The following is an 18,763-nucleotide window of genomic DNA, read 5'->3' on the forward strand; positions in this document are numbered from 1 at the left end:
TCACCACAGGAGCAAGCCTCAAACATCCCACCTGGTTAAACACTCACCACAGGAGCAAACCTCAAACATCCCACCTGGTTAAACACTCACCACAGGAGCAAACCTCAAACATCCCACCTGGTTAAACACTCACCACAGGAGTAAACCTCAAACATCCCACCTGGTTAAACACTCACCACAGGAGTAAACCTCAAACATCCCACCTGGTTAAACACTCACCACAGGAGCAAACCTCAAACATCCCACCTGGTTAAACACTCACCACAGGAGCAAGCCCCAAACATCCCTTGTGGTTAAACACTCACCACAGGAGCAAACCCCAAACATCCCACCTGGTTAAACACTCACCACAGGAGTAAACCTCAAACATCCCACGTGGTTAAACACTCACCACAGGAGTAAACCTCAAACATCCCACCTGGTTAGACACTCACCACAGGAGCAAACCCCAAACATCCCACGTGGTTAAACACTCACCACAGGAGTAAACCTCAAACATCCCATGTGGTTAAACACTCACCACAGGAGTAAACCTCAAACATCCCACGCGGTTAAACACTCACCACAGGAGCAAACCCCAAACATCCCACGTGGTTAAACACTCACCACAGGAGCAAGCCTCAAACATCCCACGTGGTTAAACACTCACCACAGGAGCAAACCCCAAACATCCCACGTGGTTAAACACTCACCACAGGAGCAAACCCCAAACATCCCACGTGGTTAAACACTCACCACAGGAGTAAACCTCAAACATCCCACGTGGTTAAACACTCACCACAGGAGTAAACCTCAAACATCCCACGTGGTTAAACACTCACCACAGGAGTAAACCTCAAACATCCCACGTGGTTATACACTCACCACAGGAGCAAACCCCAAACATCCCACCTGGTTAAACACTCACCACAGGAGCAAGCCTCAAACATCCCACGTGGTTAAACATTGTGTTGAGTGTGTGCTGTAACCAGTGTAACTATTGTGTTTCAGCCAGTGTTCCTGAAGGATGTCCTCCCACCATCTTCAAGTCCATCGCTCTCAGCATCCTGGCCAGCTTCGCCCAGGACACACAAGTGGTCAGTAGACTTACTAGAAGATGATGGTGATGGTGTGGTCAGTAGAATGTTGATGGTGTGTCATCATGCCCTGATGGTGTGTGACCTGTCTGATTGTGGGTCATCATGCCCTGATGGTGTGTGACCTGTCTGATTGTGGGTCATCATGCCCTGATGGTGTGTGACCTGGCTGAATGTGTGTCATGACCTGATGGTGTGTGACCTGTCTGATTGTGGGTCATCATGTCCTGATGGTGTGTGACCTGACTGAATGTGTGTCATGCCCTGATGGTGTATGACCTGTCTGAATGTGTGTCATGCCCTGATGGTGTGTGACCTGTCTGAATGTGTGTCATGCCCTGATGGTGTGTGACCAGGCTGATTGTGTGTAATGACCTAATGGTGTCTGACCTGACTGAGTGTGTGTCATGACCTGATGGTGTGTGACCTGGCTGATTGTGTGTCATGCTCTGATGGTGTGTGACCTGGCTGATTGTGTGTCATGCTCTGATGGTGTGTGACCTGACTGAATGTGTGTCATCATACCCTGATGGTGTGTGACCTGACTGAATGTGTGTCATGCCCTGATGGTGTATGACCTGACTGAATGTGTGTCATCATACCCTGATGGTGTGTGACCTGGCTGAATGTGTGTCATGACCTGATGGTGTGTGACCTGACTGAATGTGTGTCATGACCTGATGGTGTGTGACCTGGCTGAATGTGTGTCATTACCTGATGGTGTGTGACCTTTCTGAATGTGTGTTATGACCTGATGGTGTGTGACCTGGCTGATTGTGGGTCATCATGCCCTGACGGTGTGACCTGGCTGATTAAGGTCGTATAGCCCTGATTAAGTCAGACACTGTGGTTTGCAGTTTTATTGATGCTGCAGCATAAAACAACAAACATGCAACTGAGGATGTCTGAGTGTATGGAAATATGATGATCACAGTGTAACATGATCATAACCTGTGGGTTTCAGCTGTCCAACAAAGAGATGAAAAAACAAGTGTCAGTGTTGAATGAGATCATTCTCTGCAATATCAGGTAAGCCACTGTGGTACTGGTGTAGAAGACCGCCTCCGTGGTCTTGTGGTAGAGCGTCCGCCCGGAGAGCGGAAGGTCCGGGGTTCGATCCCGGGCCGCGTCATACAAAAAGACGTTAAAAGATTGTACTTGTTGTTACCCTGTCTGGCGCTCGGCATTAAGGGGCTAAAACAAGGACTGGTCGGCTCGGAGTCAGTATACTGTGTCTGAGTGGGGTATTCATGTTAAACTGCGGCATGGTATCTCAGTGAGCTAGCACTATAAATCGGCATCAGTCCGGACTAGTACAAGCAGCCACACACACACATACACGTGCATGCACGTCGCTATATAAGTGCAATAATCTTGGACGCGACGTTAAACCCCATTTCACCTCACCACCTCACTGGTGTAGAGGTGGGATTAGTGAGGGTACTGGTGTAGAATTGAGATAAGGGAGAGTACTGGTGTAGAATTGAGATAGGGGAGAGTCCTGCTGTAGAGGGATTAGGGAGAGTACTGGTGTAGAGGGATTAGTGAGAGTACTGGTGTAGAGAGATTAGTGAGAGTACTGGTGTAGGGGGATTAGGGAGAGTACTGGTGTAGAGGGATTAGGGAGAGTACTGGTGTAGAGAGATTAGTGAGGATACTGGTGTAGAGGGATTAGTGAGAGTACTGGAGGAGAGTTAAAATATGTGAAAGTACTGGTGTTGAGGTGGGATTAGTGAGAGAACTGATGTAGAGGGATTAGTGAGAGTACTGGTGTATAGGTGGGATTAGTGAGGGTACTGGTGTAGAATTGAGATAAGGGAGAGTACTGGTGTAGAATTGAGACAGGGGAGAGTACTGGTGTAGAGGGATTAGGGAGAGTACTGGTGTAGAGGGATTAGTGAGAGTACTGGTGAAGAGAGATTAGTGAGAGTACTGGTGTAGAGGGATTAGGGAGAGTACTGGTGTAGAGGGATTAGGGAGAGTACTGGTGAAGAGGGATTAGGGAGAGTACTGGTGTAGAGGGATTAGGGAGAGTACTGGTGTAGAGGGATTAGGGAGAGTACTGGTGTAGAGGGATTAGGGAGAGTACTAGTGTAGAGGGATTAGGGAGAGTACTGGTGTAGAGGGATTAGGGAGAGTACTGGTGTAGAGAGATTAGTGAGGATACTGGTGTACTGGAGGAGAGTTGAAATATGTAAAAGTACTGGTGTTGAGGTGGGACTAGTGAGAGAACTGGTGTAGAGGGATTAGTGAGAGTACTGGTGTATAGGTGGGATTAGTGAGAGTATTGGTGTATTGTGTGCCGTGGTGTTCCATGTCTCTCATTGTGTGCCGTGGTGTTCCATGTCTCTTATTGTGTGCCGTGATGTTCCATGTCTCTCATTGTGTACCATGTTCTTCACTGTGTGCTGTTGTGTTCCATGTTTCTCATTGTGTGCTGTGGTGTCCCCTGTCTAACATTGTGTTCCATGTCTCTCATTGTGTGCCTTGGTGTCCCCTGTCTAACATTGTGTTCCATGTCTCTCATTGTGTGCCTTGGTGTTCCATGTCTAACATTGTGTTCCATGTCTCTCACTGTGTGCCGTGGTGTTCCATGTTTCTCATTGTGTTCCATGTTTCTCATTGTGTTCCATGTCTCACTGTGTAAGGTGGTGTTCCATGTCTCTCATTAAGTTCCATGTCTCTCACTGTGTGCCGTGGTGTTCCATGTTTCTCATTGTGTTCCATGTCTCACTGTGTGCTGTTGTCTTCCATGTCTCTCATTGTGTGTTGTGGTGTCCCATGTCTAACATTGTGTTCCATGTCTCTCATTGTGTTCCATATCTCTCATTGTGTGCCTTGGTGTTCCATATCTCTCATTGTGTGCCTTGGTGTTCCATATCTCTCATTGTGTTCCATGTTTCTCATTGTGTGCTGTTGTGTTCCATGTTTCTCATTGTGTGCCTTGGTGTTCCATATCTCTCATTGTGTGCCTTGGTGTTCCATATCTCTCATTGTGTTCCATGTTTCTCATTGTGTGCTGTTGTGTTCCATGTCGCTCATTGTGTGCCATGGTGTTCCATGTCTCTCATTGTGTTCACTGTTTCTCATTGTGCTATGGTGTTTCTTTGTCTCTCATTGTGTGCCGTGGCGTCCATGTCGCTCATTGTGTGCCATGGTGTTCCATGTCGCTCATTGTGTTCCATGTTCCTCGATGTGTGCTGTGGTGGTCCATGTCTCTCATGGTCTATGTCTCTCATTGTGTTCCATGTCTCTCATTGTGTGCTGTGGTGTTCCATGTCTCTCATTGTGTGCTGTGGTGTCCCTTGTCTCTCATTGTGTGCTGTGGTGTCCCTTGTCTCTCATTGTGTGCTGTGGTGTTCCATGTCTCTCATTGTGTGCTGTGGTGTTCCATGTCTCTCATTGTTTGCTGTGCTGCTGCAGTGGAGACGACACTGACATGGAGGCCAGCCTGTGGTGTTCCATGTCTCTCATTGTGTGCTGTGGTGTTCCATGTCTCTCATTGTTTGCTGTGCTGCTGCAGTGGAGACGACACTGACATGGAGGCCAGCCTGCTGTCTGACTGCTATGACTGTCTGCAGGGCATGATACTCTCTCCGGTCAGCAGACATTATCTCATACAGGGTGGGTCTGTGTCAGCCCTGGTGGAAGTCATTGTCTCCCAACAAACAGGTACACCACTATTATATTAAGTCCTTCTGTTGGATGTACAAGTCTGTTTAACATAGGATGCAAAATTGGTCACAGTCCTGATTTTTTAAAGAAATATTCATAAATTTCTTTATTGCAAATATCTCTACTACTTTGTGGTTGAATTTTGGCCGTGTGACCGAAGAACATATATGTATTGTGACTGACATCAATATGTACTTCTGCCTGAGACTGAAGTTTATGGGTTCCTTTGTCCAGGGAGTCATATCTTAGTTTGCAACTGGGCAACAGTGTGTTTTATGCAGAGATGTATAAGGGGTCTAGGTAGGTTTTACCCCCATGTCAATGTCATCATGGCTATACCATGATTGGCTATCAAGGGGCGGGATCGATACACGTGTTTCCCCCATCACCACCAAGGCAATGTGACTCTGTGCTGCAGGACATGACAAGGCCCGGGACTTGGTGGTGGAGCTGCTGAGGTGGGAAAGGGCAGGGGTGTGGGCGGGGCGCCCGGGGGATGCACAGAAGTTGCTGCAGTGTCTGGTATCCAGATTCAAGGAAAAGCAGGTACACAGAGTTCCACAAGCACCACACATCTCCTCCACACAGATCCACCCATCTCCATACAGATCCACACATCTCCTCCACACAGATCCACCCATCTCCTCCACACAGATCCACACATCTCCATACAGATCCACCCATCTCCTCCACACAGATCCACCCATCTCCACACAGATCCACCCATCTCCATACAGATCCACACATCTCCTCCACACAGATCCACCCATCTCCTCCACACAGATCCACACATCTCCACACAGATCCATCCATCTCCATACAGATCCACCCATCTCCACACAGATCCACACACCTCCACACAGATCCACCCATCTCCATACAGATCCACCCATCTCCATACAGATCCACCCATCTCCACACAGATCCACCCATCTCCACACAGATCCACCCATCTCCTCCACACAGATCCACCCATCTCCTCCACACAGATCCACACATCTCCATACAGATCCACCCATCTCCTCCACACAGATCCACCCATCTCCATACAGATCCACACATCTCCATACAGATCCACACATCTCCTCCACACAGATCCACCCATCTCCTCCACACAGATCCACACATCTCCACACAGATCCACCCATCTCCATACAGATCCACCCATCTCCACACAGATCCATCCATCTCCATACAGATCCACCCATCTCCACACAGATCCACACACCTCCACACAGATCCACCCATCTCCATACAGATCCACCCATCTCCATACAGATCCACCCATCTCCACACAGATTCACACAGATCCACCCATCTCCATAGAGATCCACCCATCTCCATACAGATCCACCCATCTCCATACAGATCCACCCATCTCCACACAGATCCACCCATCTCCACACAGATCCACCCATCTCCACACAGATCCACCCATCTCCACACAGATCCACCTATCTCCATACAGATCCACCCATCTCCATACAGATCCACCCATCTCCACACAGATCCACCCATCTCCTCCACACAGATCCACCTATCTCCACACAGATCCACCCATCTCCATACAGATCCACCCATCTCCATACAGATCCACCCATCTCCATACAGATCCACCCATCTCCACACAGATCCACCCATCTCCACACAGATCCACCCATCTCCACACAGATCCACCCATCTCCTCCACACAGATCCACACATCTCCACACAGATCCATCCATCTCCATACAGATCCACCCATCTCCACACAGATCCACACACCTCCACACAGATCCACCCATCTCCATACAGATCCACCCATCTCCATACAGATCCACCCATCTCCACACAGATTCACACAGATCCACCCATCTCCATACAGATCCACCCATCTCCATACAGATCCACCCATCTCCATACAGATCCACCCATCTCCTCCACACAGATCCACCCATCTCCACACAGATCCACCCATCTCCGCCACACAGATCCACCCATCTCCTCCACACAGATCCACACATCTCCATACAGATCCACCCATCTCCTCCACACAGATCCACCCATCTCCATACAGATCCACACATCTCCATACAGATCCACACATCTCCTCCACACAGATCCACCCATCTCCTCCACACAGATCCACACATCTCCACACAGATCCACCCATCTCCATACAGATCCACCCATCTCCACACAGATCCATCCATCTCCATACAGATCCACCCATCTCCACACAGATTCACACAGATCCACCCATCTCCATACAGATCCACACATCTCCATACAGATCCACCCATCTCCATACAGATCCACCCATCTCCACACAGATTCACACAGATCCACCCATCTCCATACAGATCCACCCATCTCCATACAGATCCACCCATCTCCACACAGATCCACCCATCTCCACACAGATCCACCCATCTCCATACAGATCCACCTATCTCCACACAGATCCACCCATCTCCACACAGATCCACCCATCTCCATACAGATCCACCCATCTCCACACAGATCCACCCATCTCCTCCACACAGATCCACCTATCTCCACACAGATCCACCTATCTCCATACAGATCCACCATCTCCATACAGATCCACCCATCTCCACACAGATCCACCCATCTCCACACAGATCCACCCATCTCCACACATATCCACCAATCCCCACACAGATCCACCCATCTCCACACAGATCCACCTATCTCCATACAGATCCACCCATCTCCACACAGATCCACCCATCTCCACACAGATCCGCCCATCTCCTCCACACAGATCCACCTATCTCCATACAGATCCACCCATCTCCACACAGATCCACCCATCTCCACACAGATCCACCCATCTCCATACAGATCCACCTATCTCCACACAGATCCACCCATCTCCACACAGATCAACCCATCTCCTCCACACAGATCCACCTATCTCCACACAGATCCACCTAATTCCATACAGATCCACCCATCTCCATACAGATCCACCTATCTCCATACAGATCCACCCATCTCCACACAGATCCACCCATCTCCACACAGATCCACCCATCTCCACACAGATCCACCCATCTCACCACAGATCCACCCATCTCCACACAGATCCACCTATCTCCAAACAGATCCACCCATCTCCTCCACACAGATCCACACATCTCCTCCAAACTGATTAAATATCATTCTCTGCTTCAGGATGCAACCAAGTTTGAAATTGGAGAAGTTATGACATTTGTGCTATCCACAGTAGAGAAGGTATGAATAGGTTCAGTATATCACTGTTCATGGGTTCAGTAAATCACTGTTCATGGGTTCAGTATATCACTGTCCATGTGTTCAGTATATCACTGTCCATGTGTTCAGTATATCACTGTCCATGTGACCAGTACATCACTGTCCATGTGTGTAGTACATCATTGTCCATGTGTTTAGTATATCACTGTCCATGTGTTCAGTATATCACTGTCCATGTGTTCAGTATATCACTGTCCATGGGTTCAGTATATCACTGTCCATGTGTTCAGTACATCACTGTCCATGTGTTCAGTATATCACTGTCCATGTGTGTAGTATATCACTGTCCATGTGTGTAGTACATCACTGTCCATGTGTTCAGTATATCACTGTCCATGTGTTCAGTATATCACTGTCCATGTGTTCAGTACATCACTGTCCATGTGTTCAGTACATCACTGTCCATGTGTTCAGTATATCACTGTCCATGTGTTCAGTACATCACTGTCCGTGTGTTCAGTATGTATCTGTCCATGTGTTCAGTATATCACTGTCCATGGGTTCAGTATAACACTGTCCATGTGTTCAGTATATCACTGTCCATGGGTTCAGTACATTCCAGGGTAGAATAGGTCTTCAGCAACCCATGCTTGCCGTTAAAGGTGACTCTGCTTGTTGTAAAAGGCGACTAGTGGGATCGGGTGGTCAGGCTCGCTGACTTGGTTGATGCATGTCATCGATCCCAATTGCGAGGATCGATGCTCATGATATTAATCACTGGATTGTCTGGTCCAGACTCGATTATTTACAGACCGCTGTCATATAGCTGGAATATTGCTGAGTGCACGCGGAGTCACTGGTGCCTCAGTTGTCTAAGGGTCCGCGATTCGTCGTGCAGAGTTACCTCCCAGAAACCTATGATTGTGGTTGCCCCGATTATGATTCTAGGTTTGTCAGCACAATGCCCTTGCTCAAGGGTTTCACCTAAGTGGTAAACATCTGAGACCTGCATCAACTCGGGCTTTCCTCCCACATTAAGCTGACACGCTGTGATATAAATGGAATACTGTTAAAAGTGGCATGAAACCAAAGCCACTCACTCATGCTGCACGCAGTGTCTGTCAGCAGCATTATTGTTTATGTGCTGTTGAAAATACTTTTAACTCTTGATTTTACAGGAGGAAGACGAATGCAAGTCACCATGGTTACAGGATCTGGTGCTGGAGGTCTACAGTATCATCAGAAGTAAACTTGGTATGCAGTCACCTACACATCTCACTCATGTCTCACGTCTCACACATGTCAAATGTCTCATTTATCTCACTCATATCTTGTCTCAATCAATTCTCATTTCACATCTCACTCATCTGTAGCATCTCACCCATTCGCATCATCACACACGTCTCACCCATCTCACCCATCTCACATGTTTCACTCATCTCACATGTCTCACCCATCTCACATGTCTCACCCATCTCATTCATCTCACACGTGTCACACGCCTCACTCATCTCACACGTCTCATTCATCTCACACGTGTCACCCATATCACAAGTCCTACTTATCACTCAACCTACACGTCTCACTCATCTCACATATCACTCATCTCATACGCCTTACCCATCTCACACCTGCCACCCATCTCATACGTCACCCATTTTATAAGTGTCACCCATCTCACAAGGCCTACATATCACTCAACTCACATATCTCACTCATCTCACAGACCGCCTCTCCGTGGCCTAGTGGTAAAGCGACCGCCCGGAGAGCTGAAGGTCCAGGGTTCGTTCCCCAGCTGCATCATACCAAATGACGTTTAAAGATGGTCCTTGTTGTTACCCTGTCTGCCGCTCGGCATTAAAGGGACAAAACAAGGACTGGTTGGCTCGGAGTCAGTATACTGCGTTTGAGTGGGGTATTCATGTTAAACTGTGGCATGGTATCTCAGTGGGCTAGCATTATAAATCGGCATCAGCTTGGACTAGTACAAGCACAAGCAGCCACATACACACACGCATGCATGCACGTCGCTATATAAGTGCAATGATCTTGGATGCAACGTTAAACAGCAATTCTCCTCACCTCACCTCACTTATCTCACATGTCTCACTCATCTCACATGTCTCACTCATCTCACATGCCTCACTCATCTCACGTCTCACTCATCTCACACGTCTCACTCATCTCACACGTCTCACTCATCTCACATGTCTCACTCATCTCACACGTCTCACTCATCTCACACGTCTCACTCATCTCACATGTCTCACTCATCTAACATGTCTCACATGTCTCACTCATCTAACATGTCTCACTCATCTCACATGCCTCACTCATCTAACATGTCTCACTCATCTCACATGTCTCACTCATCTAACATGTCTCACTCATCTCACATGTCTCACTCATCTCACATGTCTCACTCATCTAACATGTCTCACTCATCTCACATGTCTCACTCATCTCACATGTCTCACTCATCTAACATGTCTCACTCATCTAACATGTCTCACATGTCTCACTCATCTAACATGTCTCACTCATCTCACATGTCTCACTCATCTCACATGCCTCACTCATCTCACACGTCTCACATGCCTCACTCATCTCACATGTCTCACATGCCTCACTCATCTCACATGTCTCACTCACCTCACCTCACTCATCTCACATGTCTCACTCATCTCACATGTCTCACTCATCTAACACGTCTCACTCATCTCACATTTCTCACATGTCTCACTTATCTCACATGTCTGACTCATCTCACATGCCTCACTCATCTCACACGTCACACTCATCTCACTCATCTCACATGCCTCACTCATCTCACATGTCTCACTCATCTCACACGTCTCACTCATCTCACACGTCTCACTCATCTCACATGCCTCACTCATCTCACACGTCTCACTCATCTCACACGTCTCACTCATCTCACACGTCTCACTCATCTCACATGCCTCACTCATCTCACACGTCTCACTCATCTCACACGTCTCACTCATCTCACACCTCTCACTCATCTCACACGTCTCAACTCATCTCACATTTCAGACAGTAGACTGAGGGACTCCACGCTGTGTCTGGCTGCCTCCCTGGTCAGTTGTCAGGGCATTGCCTGTCTCCTGCCTCCTGTCACTGACGACCTCAAGATGCTTCTGTTGCTCACTCACATGGCCTGCATAGAGGTCAGGATGGTGCTTGAGGATGGGCGAATTGAACAGGTAGGTTGCCCATGGAGGTCAGGATGGTGCTTTAGGATTGGCGAATTGAAGATGTAGGTTGTCCATGGGGGTCAGGATGGTGCTTGATGATGGGCGAATTGAACAGGTAGGTTGCCCATGGAGGATAGGATGGTGCTTGAGAATGGGCGAATTGAACATGGAGGTTACCCATGGGGGTCAGGATGGTGCTTGATGATGGGCGAATTGAACAGGTAGGTTGCCCATGGAGGATAGGATGGTGCTTTAGAATGGGCGAATTGAACAGGTAGGTTAGCCATGGAGGTCAGGATGGTGCTTGAGGATGGGCGAATTGAACAGGTAGGTTAGCCATGGAGGTCAGGATGGTGCTTGATGATGGGAGAATTGAACAGGTAGGTTAGCCATGGAGGTCAGGATGGTGCTTGAGGATGGGTGAATTGAAGATGTATGTTAGCCATGGAGGTCAGGATGGTGCTTGAGGATGGGTGAATTGAAGATGTATGTTACCCATGGAGGTCAGGATGGTGCTTGAGGATGGGTGAATTGAAGATGTATGTTACCCATGGAGGTCAGGATGGTGCTTGAGGATGGGTGAGTTGAAGAGGTAGGTTACCCATGGGGGTCAGGATGGTGCTTTTGAGGATGGGCGAATTGAAGATGTAGGCTGCCCAGTCAGGATGGTTTGGTTTGTTTGTTTCTTGTTTAACACTGCATGCAGCAATGTTCCAGCTATATGACAGCTGTCTGTAAATACTCGATGGTGTGTAGGTGTTTCAAGAGGATGTCCTACATTGATCTGGGGGTGTTCCTAGAGGATGTCCTACATTGATCTGGGGTTGTTCCTAGAGGATGTCCTACATTGATCTGGGGGTGTTCCTAGAGGATGTCCAACATTGATCTGGGGGTGTTCCTAGAGGATGTCCAACATTGATCTGGGGGTGTTCCTAGAGGATGTCCTACATTGATCTGGGGGTGTTCCTAGAGGATGTCCTACATTGATCTGGGGGTGTTCCTAGAGGATGTCCTACATTGATCTGGGGGTGTTCCTAGAGGATGTCCTACATTGATCTGGGGGTGTTGGGATGTTTCTGGAGGTTACAGTTATGTCTTTGCAGGTGAAGAGTAAAGCCGGCGTGGTGTGTTCCTGTTACGGCCTCCTGGAGAACATCATTGGTCACATGACTGCCGGCATCTCCCTGGGGCTGGAGAAGAAGCAGGTGCTGCAGCTGCACTCCGCCATGCTCGGTGCCTTCAACAGCGTCATCTTCTTCCTGTCACAGGTGTCGCAACAGGAGATAGAAATGGTGGGTGGACACCCGGGGTGGGTGGGATGTGAAGAGGGCAGATGCAGGTGTTTGGTGGATCGGAAGTTATGGATTGAGTTTTGTTGTTGAAGGTGCTTTACGGACTGGTCAAGGATGTTCAGGATGATGATGTTGATATTTAGTGATTGACTGCATTTTGACCAACCATATGTGTACCGAACCGCAAAAGAAACATCACGATGGATAGATATATGAGAAACCTTAATTGTTGAAAAACTGACATATTAAAAAGATAAAACTTGGCAAAACTGATCATCAAGGTTGAAATTAAAGTGTCAAATGTTCTTAAAGCGAAACACAGCACTAGTCTCTGAGAAAATGGCATCACAGGTCAGTATCTTTTGTGTCCACCATGTGCATTGATGACTGCCGTGCAACGTCGATACATGGAATGGATGAGGCGGTTGATGAAGGCCATAGGCACTTGAGCCCACACTCTGAGGAACGCCTGACACAGTTCTGCTGCAGTTGTCCGCCTTGGTCGGACGTCATTCAACAGTCTTTTGAATCTTGTCCCACAGGTGCCCAATGGGATTTAAATTGGGACTGAGGGTAGACCAATGCATGGTTCTGATGCAATTCTGCTGGAGGAAGTCTCTTGTGGGCACAGGCGTTATCATGCTAAAACTTGTGGTTGCGGAGACGTGCCAGTTGAGGTATGGCATGTGGTCTCAAGGCTTGATCAATGTACCGAGCTGCTGTGACACCATTGCCTCTCCCTGGAACGATGTTCTGGAAGACCACAGGGCCGACCCTCTGTGCAAGACCGATTCCACTCCACACCATGATACTTGGACCACCCGAGTCTCTCTCAACAACACAAGCATCCGAATAACATTCCCCATGACGTCGCCAGACTCTCTCACTGCCATCTGCTGTTGAGATACAGTAACGGCTCTCGTCTGAGAAGATGACTGTTCTCCACTGCTGGTGGTGCCAATGCTGGTGCTGTGTTGCCCACTGAAGACGGTCCCAGTGATGATGTGGTGTCAGAATGTGTCCTCGGTGTGGCCTGTGACAGTGGAGGTGTCTGCTTGTCAATAGTCGATGCACAATGTCTGCACTAATGTGTCGCTGGTGTGTCCCCATGGTCTGTTGAGCAGTTTCCGCAGCTGTAACAAAGCAATCTTGAAGATGTGGTCGCACAATCTGACGGGTGGTAACCCTTGGTCTTCCACTACGTGGTCGGTCATCTGTAGTGTTGGTGGTAGGGTACCGTTGCTGGAGCCTGTATATGGTCCTTATGTGGACTTGAAATGCATTGGCTACTTGCCGGCCGTTTTGTCGAGCATGCAATCGTCCAAGGGCTTGATGTCGCTGATTTCTTGTTAATCTTGGCATGTGGTAGCAATTCAGTAACGAATGAATGTTATCCGATCTGGGTGGATTTTTATAGGGCAAGAAATGGGGGAACGCATATGCATTTCAATTTGCACAGAACTCACGTGCATCGGGTTACCATGGCTGTTGCTGTGATGAGTTATGGCGAACGGTTTCATTGTCACAGCTTTGTTTTTTTATCATCAAATTTAATTTTTCCGGACAAGGTAATGTTAAATTTGAGAAACTTTGACAAAAATTACCAAGATATTTAAATGACAACTTATCATGCAATGGTTCAGTATATATGTATTGTAAGACAAGTTGTCGGACCCTCTCTCTATGTTGTGGGATGAGCTTCATGTAGAAGATGACACACTGAAACATTCTCTCTTGCAGTCCAGAACGTCCCTGCTGGTGACGGCGTCAGTGCGGGTGCTGGGGGCGTGGCTGGCAGAGGAGACATCTGCACTACGTGAAGAGATATACAACCTGCTTCCATTCCTTGTACAGATATGGTAATAACACCCTTCTTTCTGTGGAGACCGTGTATAATGTAAACCACTGAGAAACATTAATTCCTGATTTGATTAATTTCATTTGTTCAGGGAATCACACTTGATGCTTGGTTTTTTAAACTGAAAATCAAGATAATTAATTAACTATTAAAAACCTACATCAGTTTGATTCTGGTTAGAATAGGTCCCCACCACTATATTGCTTGTCACAATGTGGGACCCAGGTAAGAATAGGTCCCCACCACTGTATTGCTTGTCACACCATGAGGACCTGGGTTAGAATAGGTCCCCATTCTTTATTGCTTGTCACACCGTGAATACCTGTACATTCTTCCTTATCCATTTCAGCAAAGCTCAAGTGCAAGGTATTCAAGTAGAATATGAAGAGACACCAGAGACAATACCCAGTCTAGACAGCCTGACCCTGGGTGCCCAGCCTCACGTAGAGACGCAGCCGACAGTTACTCAGGAGGAGGAGGTCACATCAAAGAACACGGATGGGGATCAAGCAGCTAGTTCTGAAGGTCAAGGTCAGAAGTATGTCCGGTTTGACCCAGCTACTACAGAAGGTGAAGGACATCCTGTGTTGAGTGCAGACAGCCCCCAGTTCTCTGGGATGGACCAGTGCAAGGACCAGCAGTGCATGGACCAGCAGTGCATGGACCAGTGCAAAGACCAGTGCAAGGACCAGTGCATGGACCAGTGCATGGACCAGTGCAAGGACCAGTGCATGGACCAGTGCTGCACCTCAGAGCAGTGTTCCAGCATAGAGCAGTGCTGCGGTGTGGATCTGGTGCGGTTCCTCCTGCCAGGTTTCTGCCACCTCACTGCAGAGGACAAGTCACGGACTATTTTGTTGGGTGAAAGTATTCACGTGTTTCTGCTGGAGTATTTCCGCCAACAGATGCTATACTTCCTGGACAACAGAGATGACCTTGATACTAAGGTAATGCCAAGGTCATTCTTTTCCAAGGTAAAATTCAGGGTCATTGATTGCCATGGTGACAATTGCCATTGATGTCAATGTCAAAAAGTCAGTTTGTAATATACTTCCAATCAGCTGTGTTTGTGTTGTGATGGATATCCTACTGTGAACCAGCTATTGTCACAAGGATCCGACTGTTGTAGGACTGTATCGCCAGCCTGTGTGGGATATTCCTGAACCTGTCGGTCACCGAGCCGGACACAGCCTCCTCCCACCACACATTTCATCAGCTCCTGGATATGGTCTGCCACTATCTCACCAAAACAGGTACCTCACCCTACCCCAGACTACCTTACCCCACCCTACCCTACCTGACCCTACTCACCACCCGACCCTACCTCACCCCACCCTTCTGGACATGGTCTGCCACTATCTCACCAAGACAGGTACCTCACCCTACCCCAGACTACCTCGCCCCACCCTACCCTACCTCTCCCCACCCTACCTCACCACCCCACCCTACCTCACCCGACCCTCCTGGACATGGTCTGCCACTATCTAACCAAGACAGGTACCTCACCCTACCCAAAACAACCTCACCCCACCCAACCCTACCTCACCCTACCCTACCTCACCACCTGACCCTACCCCTACCCACCCTGCTGGATATGGTCTGCCACTACCTCACCAAGACAGATACCTCACCTTACCCAAGACTACCTCACACCGTCCTAATCCACCTTATCCTACCCCATTCTGACCAATCCAACTCCACCCAAAACCTACCTTCCCACCCCACCCCAACCAGCCCCACCAACCACACCTCATTCTGACCAAACCAACCAAACTCTAAACCTACCTTCCCACCCCAACCCACCCAGGCCTTACTTGACCAACCACACCTAATTCTGACCAAACCAACCCAACTCTAAACCTACCTTCCCACCCCACCCTACCTACACTACATAAACCCACCCAACCCTTACACCAACCTTCTATACATCCCTGATTGCAATAAAAGACATTAACGTGAGAATGTATGCACTGATAATGTCAGGTATCTACACGTGTGATTCTTTTTCAGTGCATGACTTCAATCTGCTGGTCATGTCGGGAAACTTTGTCACCATCGGGCTCATGCTGCTTCGGCACCAGAAACACAGAACAGGTTAGTACTGGACACTGCTCCAACACCAGAAACACAGAACAGGTTAGTACTGGACACTGCTCCAACACCAGAAACACAGAACAGGTTTGTGTTGGACACTGCTCCAACACCAGAAACACAGAACAGGTTTGTGCTGGACACTGCTCCAACACCAGAAACACAGAACAGGTTAGTACTGGACACTGCTCCAATGCTAGAAACACAGAACAGGTTAGTACTGGACACTGCTCCAACACCAGAAACACAGAACAGGTTAGTACTGGACACTGCTCCAATGCTAGAAACACAGAACAGGTTAGTACTGGACACTGCTCCAATGCTAGAAACACAGAACAGGTTAGTACTGGACACTGCTCCAACACCAGAAACACAGAACAGGTTAGTACTGGACACTGCTCCAACACCAGAAACACAGAACAGGTTAGTACTGGACACTGCTCCAATGCTAGAAACACAGAACAGGTTAGTACTGGACACTGCTCCAACACCAGAAACACAGAACAGGTTAGTACTGGGTACTGCTCTAACACCAGAAACACAGAACAGGTTTGTGCTGGACACTGCTCCATCGCCAGAAACACAGAACAGGTTAGTACTGGACACTGCTCCATCACCAGAAACACAGAACAGGTTAGTACTGGACACTGCTCCAACACCAGAAACACAGAACAGGTTAGTACTGGACACTGCTCCATCACCAGAAACACAGAACAGGTTAGTACTGGACACTGCTCCATCACCAGAAACACAGAACAGGTTAGTACTGGACACTGCTCCATCACCAGAAACACAGAACAGGTTAGTACTGGACACTGCTCCATCGCCAGAAACACAGAACAGGTCAGTACTAAACACTGCTCCAACACTAGAAACACAGAACAGGTTTGTGTTGGACACTGCTCCAACACCAGAAACACAGAACAGGTCAGTACTAAACACTGCTCCAACACTAGAAACACAGAACAGGTTTGTGTTGGACACTGCTCCAACACCAGAAACACAGAACAGGTTGGTACCCGGTACTTGGCATTGCTCTGGTCATGTCAATGTTATACCATTATAAACTGACTCACCCATGACAGAGTGACATCATCATCTTGCAGACATCCAGCCCGAAGGGAGGGACCAGTTCTTAGCAGGGAGTATCAGCTTCCTGAGCAAGTGTCACTGTCGCGTCAGTCAGAAGCCCCCTGCCCTGGGAGTGTCGGAGACGTATCGGGCAGTGTGGGAGGACATCTCGGAGCTGTGGTTCCTCTCCATCCAAGGTAAGGCTTCACTTGTAATAGACTGTGTGTCTGTGTTTTACATGTGTGTGTCTGTGTTCTATATGTCTGTGTGTCAGTGTTCTACAGGTCTGTTTGTGTTCTACAGGTCTGTTTGTCTGTGTTCTGCAAGTCTGTGTTCTACATGTGTGTATGTCTGTGTTCTACAGGTCTGTCTGTGTTCTACATGTGTTTGTGTCTGTGTTCAAAAGCTCTATGTGTCAGTGTTATACAGGTCTGTTTGTCAGTGTTCTACAGGTTTGTCTGTGTTCTGCAAGTCTGTCTTTTTTCTACATGTGTGTGTGTCTGTGTTCTGCAGGTCTGTCTGTGTTCTGCAGGTCTGTCTGTGTTCTGCAGGTCTGTCTGTGTTCTCCAGGTCTGTCTGTGTTCTCCAGGTCTGTCTGTGTTCTCCAGGTCTGTCTGGGTACCACTCTACCCAGATGTGGCCAGACTGCTCCTGTCTGTGTTCTATATGGGTGTGTGTGTCTGTGTTCTACATGTGTGTGTCTGTCTACCCAGATGTGGCCAAACTGCTCCTGTCTGTGTTCTACACGTGTGTGTCTGTGTTGTGCAGGTCTCTGTGCCCTGGTACCGCTCTATCCAGATGTGGCCAAACTTCTCCTCAAGTCCGGTTGGTTGCCTGCACTCATCAGAATGTTGCTTGGAGTCAAAGGTGAGTGAGTCTTCTTCACAGAACATTTGAAACATAAACGGCATTGTGAATTTGAATCCAGACTGATCCCTGATCGAGGTACTCAACATAAAGGTGATCATTTCCAGGAGAAGGAGTCGACCCTGATACGGAAACAGCCTTCCTGTCCCTCATCCTGACCCTTGCCTCCCGGGATAAACCTGCCAGACTCGTCATCAGGGAAAAGAGGGGCATCGAACTGGCCCAGTAAGTAGACACATGTTGTCAGCCCATTCTCACACTCACAAAGTTCTTGTTTACCATCATGGTTCCCATATTGTCAACTGTTATTGATAAACTTCAAGGATGTGTATGGGGCACGGATGGGTTGCACCGAAGTGGAAAACGTCCGATACCTGCATCATTTTGGGCATTCCT

General features: G+C 48.3%; 1 protein-coding gene across 1 annotated transcript in view; it reads left to right on the plus strand.

Annotated features, from left to right (window-relative positions):
* The window catches only part of LOC139449529 (neurochondrin-like), a 28,709-nt gene that overhangs the window by 8,258 nt on the left and 1,688 nt on the right, over window positions 1–18,763 (plus strand). Inside the window, exons 3-17 of the mRNA XM_071230962.1 lie at window positions 991–1,076; window positions 2,041–2,105; window positions 4,600–4,748; window positions 5,170–5,297; window positions 7,932–7,991; window positions 9,149–9,224; window positions 11,028–11,197; window positions 12,292–12,480; window positions 14,221–14,339; window positions 14,688–15,285; window positions 15,468–15,591; window positions 16,349–16,432; window positions 17,536–17,697; window positions 18,269–18,367; window positions 18,475–18,592. Coding sequence (XP_071087063.1) covers window positions 991–1,076; window positions 2,041–2,105; window positions 4,600–4,748; window positions 5,170–5,297; window positions 7,932–7,991; window positions 9,149–9,224; window positions 11,028–11,197; window positions 12,292–12,480; window positions 14,221–14,339; window positions 14,688–15,285; window positions 15,468–15,591; window positions 16,349–16,432; window positions 17,536–17,697; window positions 18,269–18,367; window positions 18,475–18,592 — 2,227 coding nt within the window. The remainder of the gene's footprint in view (window positions 1–990; window positions 1,077–2,040; window positions 2,106–4,599; window positions 4,749–5,169; window positions 5,298–7,931; window positions 7,992–9,148; window positions 9,225–11,027; window positions 11,198–12,291; window positions 12,481–14,220; window positions 14,340–14,687; window positions 15,286–15,467; window positions 15,592–16,348; window positions 16,433–17,535; window positions 17,698–18,268; window positions 18,368–18,474; window positions 18,593–18,763) is intronic.

This window comes from Haliotis cracherodii, unplaced genomic scaffold (genome assembly GCF_022045235.1).
Source record: "Haliotis cracherodii isolate W230 unplaced genomic scaffold, xgHalCrac1.p SCAF_8, whole genome shotgun sequence".
NCBI lineage: Eukaryota > Metazoa > Mollusca > Gastropoda > Lepetellida > Haliotidae > Haliotis > Haliotis cracherodii.